At 33.0% G+C, this 23,629-nt stretch overlaps 2 protein-coding genes across 2 annotated transcripts; one reads left to right on the forward strand and one right to left on the reverse strand.

The window, feature by feature from the left end:
• Positions 1-278: 278 nt before the first annotated feature.
• Positions 279-14,254, forward strand: LOC137835291 (ultraviolet-B receptor UVR8). The gene is made up of 6 exons (XM_068643737.1): positions 279-1,557; positions 2,072-2,281; positions 12,212-12,322; positions 12,814-13,173; positions 13,281-13,388; positions 13,564-14,254. The coding sequence occupies exons 1-6, from the start codon at positions 1,219-1,221 to the stop codon at positions 13,870-13,872; spliced, it is 1,437 nt and encodes a 478-aa protein (XP_068499838.1). The 5' UTR covers positions 279-1,218; the 3' UTR covers positions 13,873-14,254.
• A 1,351-nt stretch (positions 14,255-15,605) lies between these two features.
• LOC137835292 (CBS domain-containing protein CBSX5-like) lies at positions 15,606-18,210 on the reverse strand. Its single transcript, XM_068643738.1, has 2 exons — positions 17,731-18,210; positions 15,606-16,733 (listed from the first exon to the last, which is right to left on the reverse strand). The coding sequence occupies exons 1-2, from the start codon at positions 18,057-18,059 to the stop codon at positions 15,881-15,883; spliced, it is 1,182 nt and encodes a 393-aa protein (XP_068499839.1). The 5' UTR covers positions 18,060-18,210; the 3' UTR covers positions 15,606-15,880.
• Between the last annotated feature and the right edge of the window lie 5,419 nt (positions 18,211-23,629).

The following is a 23,629-nucleotide window of genomic DNA, read 5'->3' on the forward strand; positions in this document are numbered from 1 at the left end:
TGATATATTTTACTTTGTACTGAGAGAGTAATTTAAGAAAAAGTTCAATACTTAACAAACTATTATACATCATCGTTGCAGTATTTAACAAGATAATAAAGTGATTATTCATTTCTCTTTCCATCAAAGTTTGTAAATTACTTAAACCCACTAATGGGTTGCTAGTACTCTTGTAACCCAACTTGTGAAACACAAGAGTTGCTGACGTGTCACAGTAGAAAACTGCCACGCGTAATGAAGCTGGACGACAAAACATAGATGGAATCTAAGCAGCAGGTACCACCAAAACAACACCCTGTTTTTTTCCTCAGTTTTCATTTTCATGCTTTCATAACAAAAATGAAAAGAAGAGAATTGCCATGAAATTGCTCAATTTCTCTCTTCTCTCTTCAAAATTTCCCACTCACTAAACCAAACATTCATTCAACACAGAGAAAGCCTAAGCTATTTAGGCCCAGCAACTAGGAAACAATTAGCAGCGAAAATAATCCCTATATGAGAAACCCTAACTAACCTTTTTCTCGTTTTCACCAAACCCATCAATCACTACTACTTATTCCCTCCCAAACACGCTCCTCTTTCCATTTTTCTCAAAAAGTTACTTCCTTTAGCTTTTTTCTCTTCTGGGCACGCCCTCACCACTTGCTTTCTTTTTCTCTTTGGTTCAATCCACCTTCTTCCCTTCTGATCTCAAACACCCACCTTTTTCTTTCTCAATTTGTTTTCACCAGTTACGTGCTCAGCCCACTAGATCAGTGTTTGCTGATTTAAATTTGATCTAATTGGTGTTTGGTTGGTTGCAGAAGTTCACTCGTATTTTTTCACAATTGTGTGTGGGTGTGTGTGTGTCTTTTTCTGTGTTGGATGTAAATTTGCATGTCAAGAGGGTTCAATTTGATCTTCGATATTGCACGGTGATTTTTGTGGGGTGTGTGACTAGTTCTCTTCTGATGTTTTATTTCCAACCATTGTTTCAATCATCACCTGCTTATCCATTCTCTAGACCTCCTTTCTCCTACTCAATTTCCCATGTTTTTCTCCCCTCTGACGTGTTCTTCATATGCTGCTTCAATTGCCTGAGATTTCGTCTCAAAATTTGATGCTGTGATCCAGAGGGGAGTTGCTGGTTGTTGTCACTGTGAATCTTTCTGCCGGTTCTCTGAATCACATCTAGTTTCTTTGGTGAGGAGTAAGAAAGAGAAAGAGCGAATTTTGAGAATGGGAGACCGTTGTAGACATTTTTCCATTGAGGAATTGCCATCACATTTGGTTTTAGATATTCTGTGCTCGGGTAGGCTCAGTGCAATGGACCTTGTTTGCTTAGAATTGACTTCCAAAACTTTTGGTGGTATTCATGGCTTGTACCCTTTCAAATTTAAGTCCTTGATTGACTTTGCTGCATTTCAATTGTGTGCCTCCCATGTTACATATGCTGGGATGAGTTTGATTTCTCAGAGGGAGTTGTATGACAGATGTGGAGGAAATTGGAAGCGAGTTTTGAGGTTCTTGCAGTCTGTGGAACAATCCTCTCAGATGGTCGAGACATCATCAGGCAATGTACTATTTCATTATATCAAATAATTACTTTTGTCTGCTTTTGGTGAAAAAGAAAAAAAGTATTTCCTGCGTGAATTATTAGGTTCCCAACGTGTTATTTTTTTCTTTTTTCTTTTGATAAAATAAGAAAGGTGTTTCTCAAGGGTGGAGATATTTTCCTTTTGCTTTTGAAGTGTAAGTGTTGACATTGCATGGTTTGCTCCCCACTCCTTTTTGTTCAATGTCACTTTTGTAATGAAATGGAATAAAGCAGAAAAATGTTATTAAAACAAAGAAAAACGAATGGAGTTAGAGTTTTAAATGTTATGAAAATACATCTCATACCATCGATAGACATTATAATGATTTTGAACAACTGGAAACATTTTACCGACACATTATTATGATTTGTAAAGAACAAATATCATAATTTGGATACCTCATTATTTTTTTTACTTTTTATAGTCTTCTTACTGTCCATTTGAAGGAAAACTGGTGGAGTTGTAAATAATGATGAAGAACATTTTATTGGCAGATGCAAATAACAACTGGAAAGTATCACACCTTGTTGATCAGCAATGCTTCTGTCTATTCCTGTGGTTCTTGTTTATGTGGAGTACTTGGTCATGGGTCTGAAATAACACAGTGTGTAGCATTTACCCGGATTAATTTCCCACCTTTGGCACGTGTGGTTCATGTTTCAGCCTCCTTTAATCATGCAGCTTTTGTCTTGCAATCTGGAGAGGTTAGTGGTTGCTTAACCTTTATTCAGTTAGCTATATGACTCATGACTCATGAGCAAGTCATTGGTCTGGAACAAACTATATCCTTCTATGAGAATGCCATGATGAATTTTTTGTTCAGTATATGAATTGGGTTTAATAGATGTACTGATTGAAATCTTTAATTTTAATTACTTAACAAGCTTGCTTCCAAGCTTCCCTTTTGAAGTAATTATTAAATGCTTTGATGCAAACCAGAAAGTAAATTCACACGATATAGCAGTAAAGTGAATGAGAATGGGTGAATAATACGTTATATTGATGATACTGATGTAAAAATGCAGTAGAGAAACCTCCACTACCCCAGAGCTCAACTCCTCACTAAGAAAGATATTTTGTCCTCCAATAGATTTCCTATTCCTCCTCGCAAATTTCCACACTTTGGACCTATTTAACTAGGCCTCTCTATTGTCCGAGGGCCTATGGATACTCCCTTCTTGAGCAGCAGACTTGAGAACTTGTCCTCAAGTCTGGGGTTGCATGGTAAAAGTGTCCTCCCATGTAGCCTTTTCAATTGGTATATCGCACCACTGGACAAGTATTTGAGACAAAATCTTTCCCTTGATTGTCACCTTTGGAAGCCAAGACGTGGAGAGGTTCCCAAGCACTAGCAATAGCACTCTCAAGGTTCTTTGGCAGCTCTTGCAAAACATGGTAATTTCAGTAGCTGACTTTAGTAAAGAAATGTGAAACACCGGGGGGATGCAAGAAGAGTTGGCAGTTGAAGTTTGTAGGGTACTACTCCAATGAACTCAACAACCTGAAATGGACCATAGTAGTGGGGTGCTAGTTTTGCGCTAATGTGGGCTTCAACATATCTGAGCATGAGGATGTAATTTAAGGAAAATCCAAGCACCAATAGCAAATGGGACTTCCTTTCAATGTGAATCTTTCAAGCTCTTCATACGAGTCTAAGTGAGTGTTAAATTGGGTTCCAATTGGCACAAACATTGACCCATTTCCAAAAAAGCATTTTCTCGACTTTTGTGTCATTGGGTAAATAGACTTTTGTGTCATTGGGTAAATAGGGCGAAAGAATTGGAAGTGGGCACCCATACACAATATCAAACAAAGTGAAATTTTTGGAGGCACAGAACATAGTATTGCACCAATACTTGGCCGATGGAATCCAATGAGCTCACACCTTGGATTGATCAACAATGAAACATCTAAAAAATGTTTCTTGTTGGAAATCTCAAGTCGATTAGAAATAAGGTCAATTTACAATATATAAGTGGGAAAAATCCTTACTTTATAAGCTGGTTTTGTAAAGTTAAGTTAATTTTAAACTCACTTCTTAATATTTCCAACAACAATGTGTGCTACTCTTAGTTCAAAGGTCAATTAATATTGAGTGCACTACCTCATAAAAGTGAAAATTCTTCAACTTTTTTCTTTCTTTCATGTTAGTATATGGACTTTCTCCCTTTTTGAATCACTTAATCCAACATTTCACATACTAAGTGAAGACAAGCCATATTCATATATGACTTTCTAAGGAAGGACATCATAAATAGGATCAATGAAAGTATGTAATCAATCTTGCCCCACCAAATATCATCCAACAAAGTTTCTTCTGCAAATTTTTCCTTCTCAATAGCATCCTCCCTATAAGAAAACCATCCATTGTAGGAACAGTTGGCTCCAGAAGGCAGGGTAGGGGTGGGGTTGAATGGGGCCTTAGACTCTTTTTGCAGCGGATTAAAAAACTGGCTAGTAGATCGTCTAGTAAAAATGTTTTTGTAGAACTGTATCGTCTAACAAGAAAAATAATAAAACATGAGCAACAAAGAGAGTAACAAGAGATCAACACACAATAATTTATTTTGGTTCACTCAAACTTGGGCTACATATAGTCCCCTTAACAAATTGCTTGAGAGCTTCCACTAACCAACACCCTTGGTTACAACGAGTATTCTCACCTCCATGTTACAAGAGCATTCACACCTCTCTAGGTTACACCTTCTTAACCTCCCCTTGAGATTAAAATTCAAGAAAAATAAAGAACACTCCCAAAGAGAGCACAGAGAAACCTCACAAGGGTATAATTTCACAATGCAAAGAATTACAAAGGTTTAACACACAACCTGAAGACTAGAAACTCTAACTACTTGATTAGATGCTCACTATAACTCTTGTTGTATTTTCAGCAAGATCATTTGAATAACTTGATTTGTTTGGCTTGCCACACTTGCGTTCTTCAACTTCAATCCCTTTATTTAGCTTTTTGAATCTTTCCTTTGATACTTGAATTGGTTAACTTTGGATTTTGCAATATCTCCATATCTTCATCTTTTTGGTGATAGACAAACAAAAATCTTGGATTTGCAATCTTTCAATTTATTTTTCTTCGAATTTGTGTAGGAAACTAATTTGAAAGTATTTGCAATATGGATTAGTAAAAACAAATCAAAACATAATCAGAAAATCTTTTCATTCCAGATTTACATGATGCTAAAATCAGATTATTTGAGATTTTCAATTTGTTTTTGTTAAAAATGATTTAGAGATATTCTCAATATATCACAACTAATAACATCTGTTTAAGCAAGATAATTCCAAAAGAGATAATAAAGATATCTTTGTTTCCTAAAACACGTTGTTGCATAATCAGGAGAATTATGTTATAGTTAAGTGCAGATTCCATTTTATATTTATTAGGACAGATTTGTTAGTGATTTGATTTTATTTGATTTGTACAGCTTTAAACACTCATTATTTCTGGCTTTCATTGCCTATTATTTCTTTCTTTAATTAGGTTGTAAAACAGTCTATAAATAGAGACTGTAATCACATTTGTAAGATATCTCAGAAATATATTTCATCTATTTCTTTCCACTTGGTATCAGAGCTCCTGATCTAGGAGACTCTGCTTCCGCAATTTTTTTTTTAGCCTTCATTGCTGTAATCATTTTCCTTGACAGCCTTCATTGCTGTAATCATTTTTCTTGACAGCCTTCATTGCTGCAATTATTTTTCTTTTGGACAGCCTTCATTGCTGCAATTATTTTTTTTTTGTTGGACAGCCTTCATTGCTGCAACTTTTTATTTTCCTTATCCTTTCTCCATTGACCACCACCACCACCTTGCACCATTGACCGTTACTGCCACCGCCATTGACCACCGCCGACCACCACCACCGACCACCACTGCCGTCGCTCGCCGAAACTGCCACTGCTCGCCGGAAACCGCCACCGGAAAATTTTTCCGACGGATTTTTTTTTTTTGTGCGTGAACAGGATCAAATTTTGCCAATCTGAAAAAAGTTGGTTTTGAACTCTCATGGACTCCCTTAGTAAGCCATCTAGCTATTGTTCCTTTACTATGAGTGGTAAGAGTTCTAGTTTTTTATCCTTTAATGCTTCTAGTACTGAAAATATCTGGATTATAGATTCTGGTGCTACTGATCATATGACACCTCATTCCTCTTTTTTTTCATCCTACACTACTTTATCCGGTAAGCCATATATTACTGTTGCTAATGGTTCCACTACCCCCATTAATGGTTGTGGTAACATTCACCTTCAACCTTCATTTCCTTTAAAAAATGTGCTTCATGTTCCCAAACTATCCAATAACCTCTTGTCTATTCAAAAGATTACCCAAGATTTAAATTGTGTAGTGGTATTTTTCCCTTCCCATTGTGTTTTTCAGGATCTTGCCACGGGGAAGACTATTGGAATTGCTAAAGAGCAGGGCAGGTTATATTATTTACAACATGAAGAAAGTAAAAAGGGTGCTAGACTACAGGCACACACTTCTAATTTTCAGCAAGGTCGTGAATCTTGGTCATCCTCTCAGATATGGCTTCAACACAGACGTCTTGGTCATCCTCCATTTAGTACCCTAAAGTCCTTATTTCCTGTTTTATTTACAAAAGTGTCTGCTGAGTCATTTCATTGTGATGTTTGTCAGTTTGCTAAACACCATCGGACAACTTTTCCTCCCAATGGTAATAAAAGTTCTAAACCTTTTGATCTTATTCATTCAGATGTATGGGGACCTTCACCTATTCCTAATATCTCGGGTGCAAAATGGTTTGTTTCATTTATTGATGATTGTACTCGGGTTACTTGGATATTCCTCATGAAAGATAAGTCTGAAGTTTTTCACTTGTTTGTAAAGTTTTACAGAATGATTCAAACACAATTTGAAAGTCCAATTAAGAGATTGCGTTCTGATAATGGAAGAGAATATGTGAACCAAAACCTTTCCAAGTTCCTTGAGGAAAATGGAGTTGTTCATGAATTAACCTGTGTGGACACTCCTCAACAAAATGGGGTTGCTGAAAGGAAAAATCGTCATCTCCTTGAGGTTACTCGAGCTTTACTTTTCCAAACATCTGTTTCTAGATCTTACTGGGGGGAAGCAGTCCTGACTGCCACTTATTTGATTAATAGATTACCCTCTCGGGTTTTAGAGGGTGTTACTCCTATTCAGGTTATGACCACATTCTATCCTTCTATTCCCATGTTGAATAGTCTTCAGAATCGTGTCTTTGGTTGTCCTGCTTTTGTCCATGTTCATAGTCCTTATCGGGGTAAGTTAGATCCTCGTGCCATCAAATGTGTCTTCATCGGTTATGCCCCCAACAAAAAGGGGTACAAATGTTATCATCCTCAAAGTCGTAAAGTGTATATTTCCAAAGATGTCACCTTCCATGAAACAGAGTCTTTCTTTCCTAGTTCTCAGCTTCAGGGGGAGAGTATTTAAGAAGCTGAGGACCTTGAGTTGCCACCTTTTCCTTTGTTGCAGGATTTCGTTCTTAGGGAGGATGACAAAGACCCTGCACCAACATCATTACCAGAGAAGAATAATGAAGACAAATATTTTGGAAAACAATATCAGCGAAGGCAACAAGAACCCGTCCTGGTCGAACAGCAACTTCAATTGTCTGAACCGGAGGTAAGAACTCATACCAGTGAGACTCTTGAGGACACCTTAAATACTGCTTTTGAACCTAACCTAAATGATTTACCTATTGCCTTGAGAAAAGAAAAAAGATCTTGTGCCAAATATCCTATATCCCAATTTGTGTCTACAAAAAAACTTTCTATGCAGCACCAGAGTTTTCTTTCAGCTATTGATTCTATCAAAATCCCTTCATCGGTACAAGAAGCCTTAAAAGATGAGAACTGGATTCGAGCCATGAATGAAGAAATGAGCGCGTTAGAAAGGAATGAGACTTGGGAGATTGTAGAGAGACCAAAAGATAAGAAAGCAGTGGGTTGTAGGTGGATATACACAGTTAAGTATAAGTCTGATGGCACACTGGATCGGTATAAAGCAAGGTTGGTTGCAAAAGGGTACACTCAAACCTATGGGATCGATTATGAGGAGACTTTTGCTCCAGTGGCAAAAATGAATACCGTCAGGATTATTCTCTCCCTGGCAGCACACTTTGGTTGGGCAATGCACCAATTTGATGTTAAAAATGCCTTCTTGCATGGAAGCTTGGAGGAAGAAGTATACATGGAGATTCCACCTGGTTATGGTATTGTTAATGAAGGGAATAAGGTGTGCAGACTTAAGAAGGCCCTATATGGTCTTAAACAATCACCTCGTGCTTGGTTTGGAAGGTTTACTCAAGCTATGGTATCTTTGGGGTACCGACAAAGCCAAGGTGACCATACTCTGTTTATAAAACATTCTCAGAATGGTAAGCTCACTCTACTTTTGGTCTATGTAGATGATATGATTATTACAGGTGATGATGAGATTGAAAAACAAAATTTGAGGGAGAGACTAGCTGCTCAATTTGAAATGAAGGATCTTGGGAAGCTGAAGTACTTCCTTGGGATAGAGGTTGCTTACTCGAGACAGGGCATCTTTATTTCTCAAAGGAAATACATCCTTGATCTTCTCAAAGAGATTGGTAAGTTGGGTTGTAAGCCCACTGGAGTGCCAATAGAGCAAAATCATAGGATTGGGAATGATGAGGAAAACCCAAAAGTGGAGAAGACACAATATCAAAGACTTGTGGGAAAACTCATTTATCTTTCACACACTAGGCCAGATATAGCCTATGCAGTTAGTGTGGTTAGTCAATTTATGCATGATCCAAGAGAAAGACACTTGCAGGCAGTAGATAAAATTATTCAGTACTTAAAAGCCTCTCCAGGAAAAGGATTGCTATTCAAAAAGGGGGAAAACTTATCCTTGAAAGTATATACTGATGCTGACTATGCAGGATCGATTGTTGATAGGAGATCCACCACAGGCTACTGCATGATCTTGGGTAGAAATCTGGTGACATGGAGGAGCAAGAAGCAAAATGTAGTTGCAAGATCAAGTGCAGAGGCAGAATTTAGAGCCATGGCTCAAGGGGTGTGTGAACTCTTATGGATGAAGATCATACTTGATGACCTAAAAATAAAATATGAAGCTCCTATGGGTTTGGCATGTGATAATAAGTCCGCTATCAGTATTGCACACAATCCGGTTCAACATGATCGAACAAAGCACGTAGAGATAGACCGACACTTTATTAAAGAGAAGTTGGATGATGGTCTTATAGCCACTGAGTACATCCCTTCAAGACTCCAATTGGCAGATATGTTTACTAAGGGACTTTCCACAAAACAATTCGAAGATCTTACTTGCAAGTTGGGAATGATAGATATACATTCACCAACTTGAGGGGGAGTGTTGCATAATCAGGAGAATTATGTTATAATTAAGTGCAGATTCCATTTTATATTTATTAGGACAGATTTGTTAGTGATTTGATTTTATTTGATTTGTACAGCTTTAAACACTCATTATTTCTGGCTTTCATTGCCTATTATTTCTTTCTTTAATTAGGTTGTAAAACAGTCTATAAATAGAGACTGTAATCACATTTGTAAGATATCTCAGAAATATATTTCATCTATTTCTTTCCACTCACGTTAATATCTTTTTGTTCCACTAAACTTGCAGATAAAATCTTTTTTATTTTTAGGTATAATCTCTATTTGACTGAACGTGCTTTTAGCAGATATATGCATTTAGAAGATTTCATTTTTCATAATTAATTGTTTTAAACAAACCTATTACATGTTTAATACATTCATTAGACTGTCTAACATGAATAAAACTGTAGATGCCCACAACTTTCACTAACCTCTGTTAGATTATTTAATCAACTAGTCTTATCAGACTTTTATCATGAATGCATGTTGTAGACGCTTAGAAGGTCTACTGAAAACTGCATTTGTACAAAACATTGTTAGAACAATCAGAATACAAGTAAACAATTTAGTTAGTTTTTGTTATCATCAAACATAAAAACATAAATTCCACATGATTTTCTGGTTATCAAACCGTCTAGTGGGTCAGAGACCGTCAAGTGCCTCAACACACCGTCTAAGGGCTTAACAAACCGTCTAGACAGATTGTCCAGGGTCTCAACATCCATCACTAATAACCATCCTTTGGAATCCTTTGTTCAAGCTTCTAAACCTCTTTTGTATTACTATGGTTGACACAAATTTTGTTGGAACAACAGAAACCAACTTCAATGAGTTGCAGTGTTCAACATTGGCAATCTCATGAAATGCCCCCACGATGAAGTTTCCGATATAAGTCACAACATCTGCAATTTGTGTGATCCAAGAACATTGTTGGCATGCAACACTATTTTTTCAATACAACACAAGCCTTTTTTAGCAAACTTGTTGCGTCACAAATAACTGCATCGTCAGTTACAGTTTGCGTCACATTTGTTGCTCCAACCTCTATATTTACATTTCTCATGTGCTTAGCAATGAAGTCTTTGTTTTTTTTTATCTCACTAGAGCAATTTAATGCGCTTAAAAACTTAGTCTACTCATAGTGACAACCATTGAATTTATCAAAGGTCTTTTTTGAAGATCACTCCGCCCATTGCTACCTATGTCACTCCCTTCCCACTCCATGATATTTTACTATTTGCAAAAGGTTCTTGTTAAGAAGTGGACTTTAAGCCTAACTCAACCCCATAAAACCGGCTCATAGGGTTGAGGTTTGCACCCACTTATATACAATGAAAGGCTCTAATCTCTAGTCGATGTGGGATCTCCAACACACCCCCCTCACGCCGAGACTGCCAACTCGTGCGTGGGACTATATATTATGGGTGGTCCGATAGCGGCCCGATAGCGGGTGGCCTGATAAGCCCAACACAAACACTCGCTAGGATAGGCTCGAAATGGCTCTGATACCATGTTAAGAAGTGGACTTTAAGCCTAACTCAACCCCCATAAAACCGGCTCATAGGGTTGAGGTTTGCACCCACTTATATACAATGAAAGGCTCTAATCTCTAGTCGATGTGGGATCTCCAACAGTTCTCTACATGGTTTCTTTCCTTCAAAAGCAAGGTAGTTCTCAACTTTTATTGCAAGCTCAATATACATACCCACTAAGATTAGAAATAGTGGAGGCCTCAAAAAAATGCTATTGTAAACTAAGGATCCTATGCTAGATGAAATGGTAGTTTTGAAGAGTAAAACATCCTTGCAATTTCACAATCAAGAGTATTTGGGCCTTGTGCAAAGTAGCTTCCAAAGATGTTACTTTTTTGGATTAGATCCAATGTTTATGACTTTGTCTTAGTTAGAGACGGGGCAAAGAGACACATTTTTTCTTTGACCTCTCAATTTTCCATTATACTTTGTTGTCCAACTTCTTAAATAAAAGAAGTCTAGTTGTTAAGACTTTTGAACAAACTCTAACTCTAGTTGTTGAGAATTCTAGTATAAGATCCATTGTATGCAAGTTCACATAAATTGCACTTAATTTGGAAATTTCCACTGCTAGGAACCTTTCTTACTTTTAAAAAATATTTCCATAGAGATCTAATTTTATCCTCTTGTTTTATTGCTGGATTAGTAGCAGTATTCATCTCTAGAACAAAACAAATTAATTGATACATTATAAAATCACCTTTCTGTAGTCTGTGTTTGTGTATAAAGTACATATAATCCTACAAAAAGTATGATAAAAAACATATAGAAACAACATAAAATACCGTTTATAATATAATAAATAAAGAAATACAAAATACAGTATATATATATATATATATATATATAATCGGTAAAAAGTATAGAAACAGTACACTTATAATCCGGGCTTGGTTGAAAATAGAAAAAAGAAAATTCAGAAAAACAGAGGATGAAGAAGCCAAAGAAGAGGAGAAATGAAAATAGAGCATGCGTGGTGGTGGCTGGTTCAACGGTGTCTTGCAAAGAGGTAAACCAAAAGTGCTACCTAGAGAAGAAGAGATGTCGTGGGTGGTAAGGTCTACCACACCCCTAGCATAACCCCTTCTTGCTCCGCCCTTTCATCTGCTGGTATGAGAGATGGCGGATACCTGGTCGCATGGCCCAAAATTATTCCTTGCCTATCATTATTTTTGTCTGGTTTTGGATCTGACTACCTGGGACAACTGGAATTGATTTTATTCCTGTAACTGGAATAGATTAGACTTTTGTAATGTTATGAATTTTTTTAAAAGAAAGGTAATAACAGGTAGTTTAACTATTTCTAATATTTCTTACTCAGAGCTACATCATAGTAAACTTTTGTATTTAAACATATATCCGTCAATTATGAAGTTTTCTTCATCTGGTCTTCAGTTACTGGGGAGATAATGCAAATATTAGGAAATGATGTATGCTATACTTGCACTCATTAGTGTTTGTGTAACGGTGTGCCTTAAATAGTAAAACTTAGCTACAAAATTCTTATAATTCTTAGCAGCTCTAAATACAAGGCTAAGTCTAAAGAATTTGTGTGTATGCTCCGTTTTGATAATTGAGATCCATTGTTGCTTTCTTTTCCTGGGATTGAAACTAATGGTATGAGACTGCATAATGATTAATAAGTGTTTTTATCATAAACAAACAATTTCAACTTTGACTGATGCAGGTATTCACATGTGGAGATAATTCAGCTTCTTGCTGTGGACACAGAGATACTAGCCGACCAATTTCCAGGCCTCGTCTTGTTGAATCCCTTAAGGGGATTCCTTGCAAACAGGTTTGCAAATCATCATCGAATTATTTAGAGATGATAGTTGTTGGCTAAGTTGAAAATAATGTCGGTATCCTATTGTTTATTACTAATCTCATGGATTAAATAGTTGTTGGCTGAGTTTAAAGTTAATTCAAGACGTGCAATCCAGTTTTTCTGTGAAATCTGAAGTAAAGTATTTTGTAATTTTAGTTTCAAACCAAGTTAGTTTGCTGTGGTTCTTATTTCTTTCATATAAGTGTTTTTTCATATATTTGAGACATTGTGTGTTGTTTCAAGTTGGACATCTGTAAATCCTATATTGAGTCTCGACAACTGTTCATGCTGGTAGGCACATAAGATGTTCCACCAGTTTGCTATGGTGTGCTGTTTTCTAGCCATTCATTTGATGTCCATTTACTACTAACTCTTTAGTTCTCAATTTTATTATTTCTCCATGATGTTTATTTTTGTAAGGTCCCCATTAAAAGATATTGAGAAGTGCCTGAATGTCTTAGGTTGCGGCGGGGCTTAACTTCACAGTTTTCCTCACCAGACAAGGTCATGTTTATACATGTGGAACCAACACACATGGCCAACTTGGTCATGGTGACACTCAGGACAGGCCAACCCCCAAAATGATTGAAGTTCTTGGATCTGTTGTTCAGATTGCTGCAGGACCAAGCTATATCTTATCCGTAACAGAAAATGGAACAGTGTACTCCTTTGGGTCAGGTGCAAATTTCTGTCTTGGCCATGGTGAGCAACACAATGAGTTTCAGCCACGTGCTGTACAGAAATTCAGACGGAAAGGTATTCATATTGTCCGTGTATCTGCTGGGGATGAGCATGCAGTGGCCCTTGACTCAAATGGATTTGTGAGTTTCATTGGGCAAGATATATTTCCAAGTTTTATTTGTTATTCTTGGTTTTCATTATTTAAGAGCTTGTGAGAATTACTAGGATTTTGTTATTAATGGTCCAGGTATATACATGGGGCAAGGGATACTGTGGTGCTTTAGGCCATGGCGATGAGATTGAGAAGACAACTCCAGAGATGTTAACTAGTCTTAAGAATCAACTGGCTGTTCAGGTATTATTATTTATTTTCCCATATTCTAGGTCAATCTTTGTTGAGAGATCAATGGTTTACCACATTTGCAATTTGCCTTTCTAGATGAAGTCTTAGTTGTGATGAGACTTGACACTGCATGCATAGTCCTATCATATTCATAGTGTAAGGGCTTATGTTTATTTGTTACTTGTAGGTCTGTGCAAGGAAGAGGAAAACATTTGTGCTAATTGATTCTGGTTTAGTCTATGGCTTTGGCTCCATGGGATTTGGCAGCCTCGGATTCCTGGACAGAAGGGTATTAGATAAAGTATTGAAACCTCGAATCTTAGATACCTTGAAATCTCACCATGTTTCTCAAATTAGCACTGGCTTGTTCCACACTGTGGTGATCACTAGCAGGGGAAAGATATTTGGCTTTGGAGATAATGAAAGAGCACAACTTGGTCACGACACATTAAGAAGCTGCCTTGAGCCAACTCAAATTTTCAATAGAGGCATCTGAAGATGTAGAAAGAAAGCATGTGAGGCTCCAAAAGCAATCACCTCTTTCTATGTGTGGGTCTGATACATCAGATACCTGACTCCCCTAGTGTTATATTCATCACTACTGTTATAGCTTACTGTTCTATATTGTATTATGTTATAGCTTACTGTTCTATATTGTATTATGTTATAGCTTACTGTTCTATATTGTATTATGTTATAGCTTACTGTTCTATATTGTATTATGTTATAGTTTTTTAAAACAATAATAAATGACACAACATTATCTTCATTTTTCTTCACCCTTAAGGGTGGATTTTGTTTTGCTATGCAATTCTGGAACTCAATTTCTATTTTGCTGGCTTTCATATTATTAATGAAATAATGATTTGTGTTTGTAATTCTTGAATGGACAAACAAACTATTAGATGTATTGTTGCATTTAGACTAGTTGAGTATTAGTACCGGGACAAAAATTACTTGGTGAGGTTTTAGTATTTTAAAATTCTTCAAGGTTAATGAGTTTTTAATTCCTTTTTGTTTATTTTAATTTTGCATTCGAAACCATTATTTTAATAAACGAAAAAGTATATATATTTTACACGGTGCATAATTAATTTTTAATGAAGAATTAATTAAAATCCAGATTAATTAAATATATATGGATCGAGAGTTCATCCATAGAAGGTAAAATTTAAACCTTTTAAGCATACATAAATTGTTATAAAAGAAGATTGTAGATGCTCGTATAAATTTTTCAGGAAGTTATTAAAATTTCCGATTTATTAGACAATAAATCAATCTAGTCTGGCATTAACCTGAGTGAATGAAAATTATAATTGAAATTTTATCTAGATTTTTTCAATTAGTCTCACTAAATTCTATTGCATGTAATTAGAATATGTTCTTATTTTATCATTTAAAAATATATTATCATGTACTATAATAAATTAGTTAATTTTATAATACTTATATGTAAAGTCTAAAAGAACAACTTGAATGTTAAAAGAAGCCGGCACTAATTGTCTTGTATTCTTAAAAATGAAGTGTTGTTATCTTGTATAACCCCACTGGCAGAGTTGATAAAACAAAGAAGATAAGATCCCATACCAGATATACATACATGTGCAAGGGGTGTGTCAGACACGTGTCCGACATATCAACACTCTTGCTTCATATAATGTAAAAAACTGTCTAATATCTTCAAAAGTATTATAGTAAAAATAAATATCTCTGCCCATCTTGTATTTTCTAAAACTAAAGTGGTACAAGAAAATGTGTGCTGTGTTTTCTGTGAACAACCACATCGTTGTCACTAAATGATGCAATGATTTCAAATTTCCCCTAGCCATACACTATAACAAAGTACTTCACTCATATCATATTCCGATGGTGTCCAACTGTCCATATCTGTAATAGTCAACAAATTCTTAAGAGCACAGAGACTAATAATCTGTGATAGGGCCACCACCTCTACTATAAACTTGGTTCTTCAATAGTTTCAGTCAATTTCAAAATGTATTCAAATTTAGAATTATTTGACTTGAAGGTGATTTTCTCACTTTGCATAATGTACCTTAAAAGAAATTGTGGGTGTCATTCATCTCTTGTGACAGTAGGAACCTTAAAACGCAGACGATATATATGCATTATCAGAAAACTTCATTGTTAAGAGAAGTTGTAGTTACCTAATAAACTGATGAAAGGAAACCTTTTAAAACACAAAATCTAAAGCAAATTGATACACAAATGTCGTTGCAAAAGAAAGTGTTCCATTAAAGAAGGGTACATTTTAAGTAGGTACTCTCAGGCAAACTAAGGCAGGAAAAACTGGTCCTCTACAAAGAATTGCGTTGAAGGGAGTTTTATTAGAAGGGGAAGCACACTGAAAAAAACCACAACAAAATCCAAACCTCCCGGGCCACATTGCAATACTCAAAACAACAGAAGGGCCATGTTCATTGACCTTGGTTTCATGCTTCTCACCAACATCCAAAGCCAAAACCTCACCACAGAATCCTAGCAATCTACATGGTCTCTAAATGTTCTCTGAACACTTTCAACATGTCAGAAAAAGTAACAATGCCGACTAAGCTACAATCATCCTCAATAACCCACAAGTAGTTCACTCTATGAGCAATGGCCTGGATCATTACAGCGATAAGCGAGCTCTTGGGATGACAAACTATAGCCTCCGCTTTCCTCACCATCCTGGCTGAATAGCTAGATGACCTTGAGTACCTCCCAGACCTAGTCATTGTTCTTGTTGGTGACTCCTCATCAGAGGAAGAGGAAAATGCAGAGTGTAAACTCTCACAAGATGACAAAACTGTGTACTCTTGCAGCATTTTCTCCAAACTCTTCTCCTTCAACCTAGCCTTTACCACTCTCACAAGATCCTCAGGAGGGCCTCCGCAATCAATGTAGGCCATCAAGTCCCCTGCAGACAATGTGGCAATGGCGGCCGCAACCGTCTCATCACAACAAGCAAGGGTGAAGGGTGATATCTCCCCAATGAAAGTTCCGTCACTGTCCACAATGGCAACAGAAGTTTGTTGGGCGAGGGACTTTGAGATAGCTCCCACTGCTGAAGATGCAGGGGAGAAGTAGTCAATGGCAAGCACATCAGAGCTGATGATCCCAAGAGAGTCAAGAGACAGTGCAGGAAGTGGAGTGAAGACCCCAATGGAACCAAGAAGGAATCGAATCACATCCTCTTGAGTCAACCAGCAGAATTCACCACCGTTGTGGCTGTTAATAACAGTTGATGATGCCTTCAGATGCTGTTTCCTTCTTGAAACTCCACTCCTCTTAGTTGGCAATATTGGCACCACAAGATTCTGTGCCCCTTGGAGTATAAGATCAATAGCTTCCAACAAGCTGAAAAATCCAAACAACAAAGATCAAGAATGGTTAATTCACCTAGCTCTTCATCTGCACTACACACTAAAACACCAGGAAGAAACAAAAGTTTAACTCCATCCAAAAAAAAAAACAGATTCAACAAATTCAAAAGAGGCTATAATAAAAAAATCAGGCTACAATTAGAAATAAAAAGAATCACTCAACCTTGCCTTATTGATTTGTTTTGGTTTGTCAAAGTTTTCTTCTTACCTCTACTAATCTCTCGAAATTAGTCCAGATTCCAAATCTAGATTTTTTAAAATAACCGGTATCCGAATCAGATTAAGTTTACATGATAAAATCATCCAAACACCTTGCACTCTGACCTTGACTTACACAATCCAACACGCTAAAGGAATTATCCTCACATTTTATTCATCAAATACTATTTTCCCTTATATAAGAAAACTTACATCCTTTTATTAATCACAATCACGCCATTTATTCTTTCAAACCTCTATTTTATAATAAAAATATGATTTCAAAAATTAGCTTAATACTGCAAATTGTACCATAACATTTTGAAGTGATCATTCAGGATCATAATTGTGACAACAGCAGAAAATTATTTAGTACATTTCCGACAATATCAAAGTAAAAAGGTAGTAAAAGTGTAGTAATTTAAAACCTAAAAAAATGTAGTAAATCACACTGGTATCTTGAAGTTTCGTAGATTGCTGAAAGCCCCCATTTTTCAACTAACCCCAAATCCTTCCACTGTTTGAAATATACTACATTAACACCCCCTTATAGATTATATGAACCCCTAATTGTGCAACAAACATTAGCTGGAAGAGAGGTCGTTATAAACATAAAAAAAAAAAACACAATTTAGCAAAATCTCTTAAAAACTCTTCGGATTTTAGAGTAGTTTACTTAAAAAATCCTCCAATAATAAAATTGATTGAAGGAATAATAGTAACTTAGTGTCTCCATATTCATGTTGAAAATGGATAGGGAAAAAGGGAAGCACCTAGAAGAAGGTTGGAGATGCACAACGAGGGAGCAATCCTTAGGGAGAATCACAGAAATGGGTTGGTTCAGAGCAGAAGAAGGAGACAAGAGATTGTCCTCTTTGCTAAGGTAGCAGATAACATCAACCATGCACACTTTCCCTACACATCTGCACAGTTCCTGCTCCTTCTCGTGCTCACAGCAGAGCCACACGCTGATGAAACTCTCGTCAGTGTTTTTCAGCGCGGCCAAGGCGTCGGCGACGGTGGCGGCGGTGGACAGCGACCTCAGCGGCGGCTTCCCAAGGCAGAGGTCCGATACATCGCGCGCCAGAAAGCTCACTGCCATGCAAAGGATGGGTCTCCGGGGAAATAAATGCGGCGGCGCGTGACTAATGCTTTGGGTGGTGGAGGTGGTGGGTGGGTGGGTGTGGGAGAAATAGGAAGAAAGGGGGGTGTATTTATAAGAGCGTGCAATCTATTTTGAGATGCAAAATCATGTTTTTTTTATGACATCTTGGTTAAAATAAATATCATAAATTTTCATAGATAAACTCTCAAAGTATTTTAAAATAACTTAATACTTTCATAATTTAAAACTTAAATTATAAATATTTTTTTTAAAATCTAAAATCTAAAATCTAAAAATAAATATTTTCTAGTATTTTTTACTATTATTTTCATCTTATTTTGTGAAATCAAAAAATAAAGATTTGATAGTATTTTTTACTATTATATTCAATATTTTCAATTAATTTTTCTATAAAATAATATAATAATTTTTCTTTAAATAAAAATATAAAAAATGTTAAAGAAAAATAAATTTATCATTAAAAAAATTAAATAAGATTTAAAAGAAAATCTATTTCAGCAGAACCAACTAAAAGAATAGTACAAAATTTAATTTAAAAATCATACCCTTAAAAAGGTATAATTGTAGTCTGCTTTGGGATGGCGAAGTGTGAGACTGTGTTACAGAGTGTAGGGTACTAAGGTACAACAACTGTGGGACTACTTCATCTTCTTTTCAGGAAAAAAAAAATATAATATGTGAAAATAATTAATGTCTTCTTTTCAGACAAAAAAAAAGGCTTAAAAAAATAGAAAGTTTATTAATCTAAGTTATAAAAGTAAAACTAAAAAATGAAAATATATTTTATAAAATTTTATCCTTTAATAAAGTATAGTGTGAGTGATAAAAAGTAATGCAGTATATAGTAAGGTCAGTTGAAAACTTACATCACATTATATCCAGAAGACTACATCATAAACTCATTTAAAATTTTCTTAGATTTAAGCATAGATACGACAACACGTTATCCTTTTGTAAATAAAAATTGTAATTTTTTTAATTAATTTGGTAATATTAATTAAAGATAAATAATTAAATTTTAATACATTCCAATATATAAACAGAATTCTTTTAAATAACTGTTTTTTTTCACGCAAATTATTTCTTATTATATTATTATTTAATATATCTCATTCTATTAGTATAATGAAATATTTTTCATTTCATATAAATTACTTAAAAATAATTATTTTTTTAATTTTTTAATTAATATTAATAGACAAGTTTTATATGCAAATTAATTGCTTCACTCTTTCCTTAATTTCTCATTTTAAGGCAACAATAGAAAGAAAGAAAAAGAGAACATACTCTCACCTTTATTCAGTTCACACACCAATAAAATAAAATAACATTCATTTTCAATCACTCTCTCCACTCGTCAGCAACTCTATTATTTGGTAAAGTCATTATTCTTTTGTATCTATCAACAAGTGAATCTTAACCTTAACGTAAGCATCATCACATTCTCTAATCTCAAAACTACTAATGGAATAAGAGAAAAAACTTCAAAAAGAAGAGAAAGTCAAATCAAAGAAGAAAAAAAAAGATGTTGATTAATCAATTCATTATTTTTCTTTTACATGTTATTTTTTCTTTTCAATTTCGAATCATCCAAAATTATTTCGGTATATATGTTAAATTTCTATCATAATGGAAGTTGAGTAGGAGAGGAAAATGTAAATATATAAGTATAACCGCGCCTATGTTTCCGCTAGTTATGTATAATAAGCATACCATTATTTCAATCTCTAAAGTTAATTTTATTTTTTATATTTAAAATAATAAAAAGTTTATAATTCACTAAAAATATTATTAGATATAAATTAATTTAGAGAAAAATAGTTATTATATTAATTAAATTAATATTATCTTAAAGATTAAAAATATTGATATTAATTTTTAAATTAATATTTAATTAAATATCAATTAATTAAATTAAAAAATTAATTATCAAATAATAGAAACTAATTTAAATACTAATAGTTTTTTAACATTTAAGATAATATTTAATTTAATCAATATAACAATTAATTATTTTTAATTTTAAAATTAATTTTTATTTAAAGTATTTTTAGTGTATTTATTAAGAATAAAAACTATTTTACATACTAATATTTTTTTATTCAGTGATTAATTATTTTTTATTTTTAAAATTATTTTTTATTTGATAATTTTGTTTCTAGTGATCATTTGTCTTTAAAATTAATTTTTATTTAATAATTTTCTTATAATAATTTAAATAATAATAAATTATATTTGTAAACACTCTAAATTTTTTATCTAATTTAGTAATTTAATCTTAAAATTCACCATTTTTTCCCTTAAATATTTTTTAAGTTAATTTTGGAAAGTGTTATGCAAATTACCTTAAAGAATAGAAATTTGTACATTTCGAAATTAGAGGAACTAAAATTAAATTTTTAAGAAAATTAAAACCAAATAGTTTTAGAGAGAATAAAAAACATATGAAAAAGAGAGAGAAGAAAGTAAACATTAGTTAAAATACTTCTTCGGATTTACCCGTTAACTATATAACATTTCAATCTATGGGCAAAAACATATATGTTAACTTAGGGTTTACTTTAATTTTTTCGTCTCATTCATATTTCTATATATAACTTTTCTTTCACACAAATTCTTTATAAAACTTAGTGTGTATTTTTTCATACAAAAAATATTTTATGCAGAGGTTGAAGAATTGATTGTTGATGAGTCAATAAATTATATACTTTAATCTGATATTTAACAAGAAATCTAAATGTTTCCACTTTTTGTAGTTTTTATACTCAAAATAAAGAGATTTGAACATAAAAATAATTAATTTTAAGGTTAAATATATTTTTCATATCTAATATAAACTTTTGATTTTTTTTGGATATATTTGAATGAGTTTATTATGTAAAAAATTATCCATTTTAATAATTTTCTTATTAAAAAAATATTTTCAAATTATAATACAGAAGAAAAAAAATATTTAACTCTTAATTTTATAGTCAAAATAACATCAGCAACAGCTGTGTATGTTTTTAGATGATCTCACTTTTCAAACTTTAATTATTCTTTCTTTCCTATTAAGTATTGAAAATAAATAAAAGGATGAGATCCTGCAATATTGATGCCATTTTGTGATTCCTTTGATGTAAAATTATCCAAATAAAAGTTATATTAATAAAGAAAAAAGTCATTTATGGAACTTGATTCCATCAAAACTTTACATTATTTAATCCTAAGAAAATCTTACTTTGGTACACTGACAATTTAGCAGGATGAAGATAATTGAAAATCCATTGTCTTGTATAAGCACTCCAATAATAGCATATATATTTATTAGGATTCTTTTACAACAAGGTATTAATGTACATTTTTTTGTATTTTGTTTTGTTTAAAAGTGTAAGTTTGATCAAAGTATAGTGTATGGCAAGAAAAATGGAGTTTGGTACTACTGGTCCTACTAGACCCACAAGCCAAAATTGTCCACTTCTGTATGTTAGATACAATACACAAGAAGGAACTTCACAATTTTTCTTTTTCTTCCTACCAATTATAAATTAGATTAATCTATTTGGTTTCATTTTAAATGAATAATTAATCCAATCACAAATTTTATCACTAAAAAAAATTATTAATTAAAAATTAATTATAAAAATAAAAAATAATTAACTACTATATTAATTAAATTAAATACTATTTAAAAAATAAAAAAGTTATTAATTTTTATTATTAATAAATTTTTTATAAATTAATATTTAATTAGATACCAAAATTTTACTTACCAACTTTATAATCTAAATAATATGTAATAAAAACTTTAATAGCTAATTAGATATCATTTAGAAACTACTTCTCAATCATAAAAATTAATTTAGATATCAATAAAAATTTTAATTTTTAAAATATTATTTAATTTAATTTAATATCAATTAATTATTTTTTTTAAAATTAATTTTTATTTAATAATTTTCTTATAGTCTATTATTATTATTAATGATTTTTCATTACTAATTACACATTTAGAAAAAATTCTTTTAACATATATAGTAGTATGTTTTTAAAAGAGCATTAATTTCTTTTATTAACAACATATTTGTATGAGACGTGGTCCTCATTCTTTATGATCATTTATAAGAATTTTAATAAAAAAAAATTGCACATTAATATTTTTCAATTCTTCTTTATTTAAAGTTTTATATATTTTTATATTCAAATAAAAAATGGAAGAGAGACGAATGTTATTATTTTTTTAAACAATTAACTAGTAATATAGTTATCAATTAACGGTATTATAATGGATAAAAAAATGTAATGGTAATTTTATGTCTTCAATTGTTATTATTTTGTGAACTTTTCTATATAATTTTTTAATGTACTTTATCATTATATTTTTTTTTATATAAATTTTATCAATCCATTAAATTTGTAGCAGCGTATTAATAATATATGAAAAAAAATTAAGAAAATAAGTGTAAGAAGTTAGAAACGTCTCAATATTTTATTATTAAAATAAAAAATTATATAAATGAAAAAAACAGTTATTTAGATTTTATTTTAAAATAATTACTAAAAAAGTTTTACTTTTTTTTCCTTTGTCTTCTTTAGATTTATAACAACATTTTTTATTAGACTAACAATTAGATGCTATCTTTGGACTCTTGACACTGAGTAGAGTAATACTAGTCGTCAAATTTTTTATTAGCGCAAATTCAATTCTGCTAATTTTTTCTTTGAGTCAGATTTTAAGTTTTTCTATTTACTTGGATAAATGTTCTTTGCATGTGGTACATGATGTAATATCCCTATAGTTTCCCATATCTAATAATCATAATCTGTATGAAATATTAAAATAAATATAAAAACATAATACAAATATATCTACAATTCTTTCATATAATGTTTCAAAGTGGTGTGTGTTCTTTAGGGGTTTAAGATCATCACTCTTTGTGAGTATTTTGTAATCTATGTTTGATTACATAGCGAATTCTCCATGTTTAGCTTAGGAATGGATGTAGCTCTTGGTTAAGAGTGAACCAGTATAAACCTCTTGTGTGATTCTCTCTATCTTTACTCTTATAAATTGTTTTAACTTGGTTTCATATTGTGTTGGTATAAACAACTGGTTGTTTTGTGAAAACAACAAGTTGATTCTCTATAAATAACCTTAAAACAAAAATTTAATTGAGTTGAACAGAAAATCAATTGGTTGATTTTTCAGAGTTTTTCACTCTATTTCCAAACTTTGCGAAAATCTTGTGAAAATAATTCACCTTGTAACATCCCTAATTTTTACCCATATATAATAAAATAAAAGTAAAACAAACACTATCTACTTAACATATGAATATATATAACTATCTCATAATTGTATCTAAAAAAAATATCCCTCTTCATAGGGATTTTAATATATACATCAAAAGTTTTAAAAACAAACAGAGCATTCAAATTAAAATTATCACATCCTCCAGCTACTCACTTAGGAGCTCTATTACCTGCAATCTCATCTGCTCCTGTGTACAACACGATCATCACAGATAAAGAAACAAACACAAACAAATAAGAGGGTAAGCTAGCTA

Source organism: Phaseolus vulgaris, chromosome 5 (assembly GCF_000499845.2).
Source record: "Phaseolus vulgaris cultivar G19833 chromosome 5, P. vulgaris v2.0, whole genome shotgun sequence".
Taxonomy (NCBI): Eukaryota; Viridiplantae; Streptophyta; class Magnoliopsida; order Fabales; family Fabaceae; genus Phaseolus; species Phaseolus vulgaris.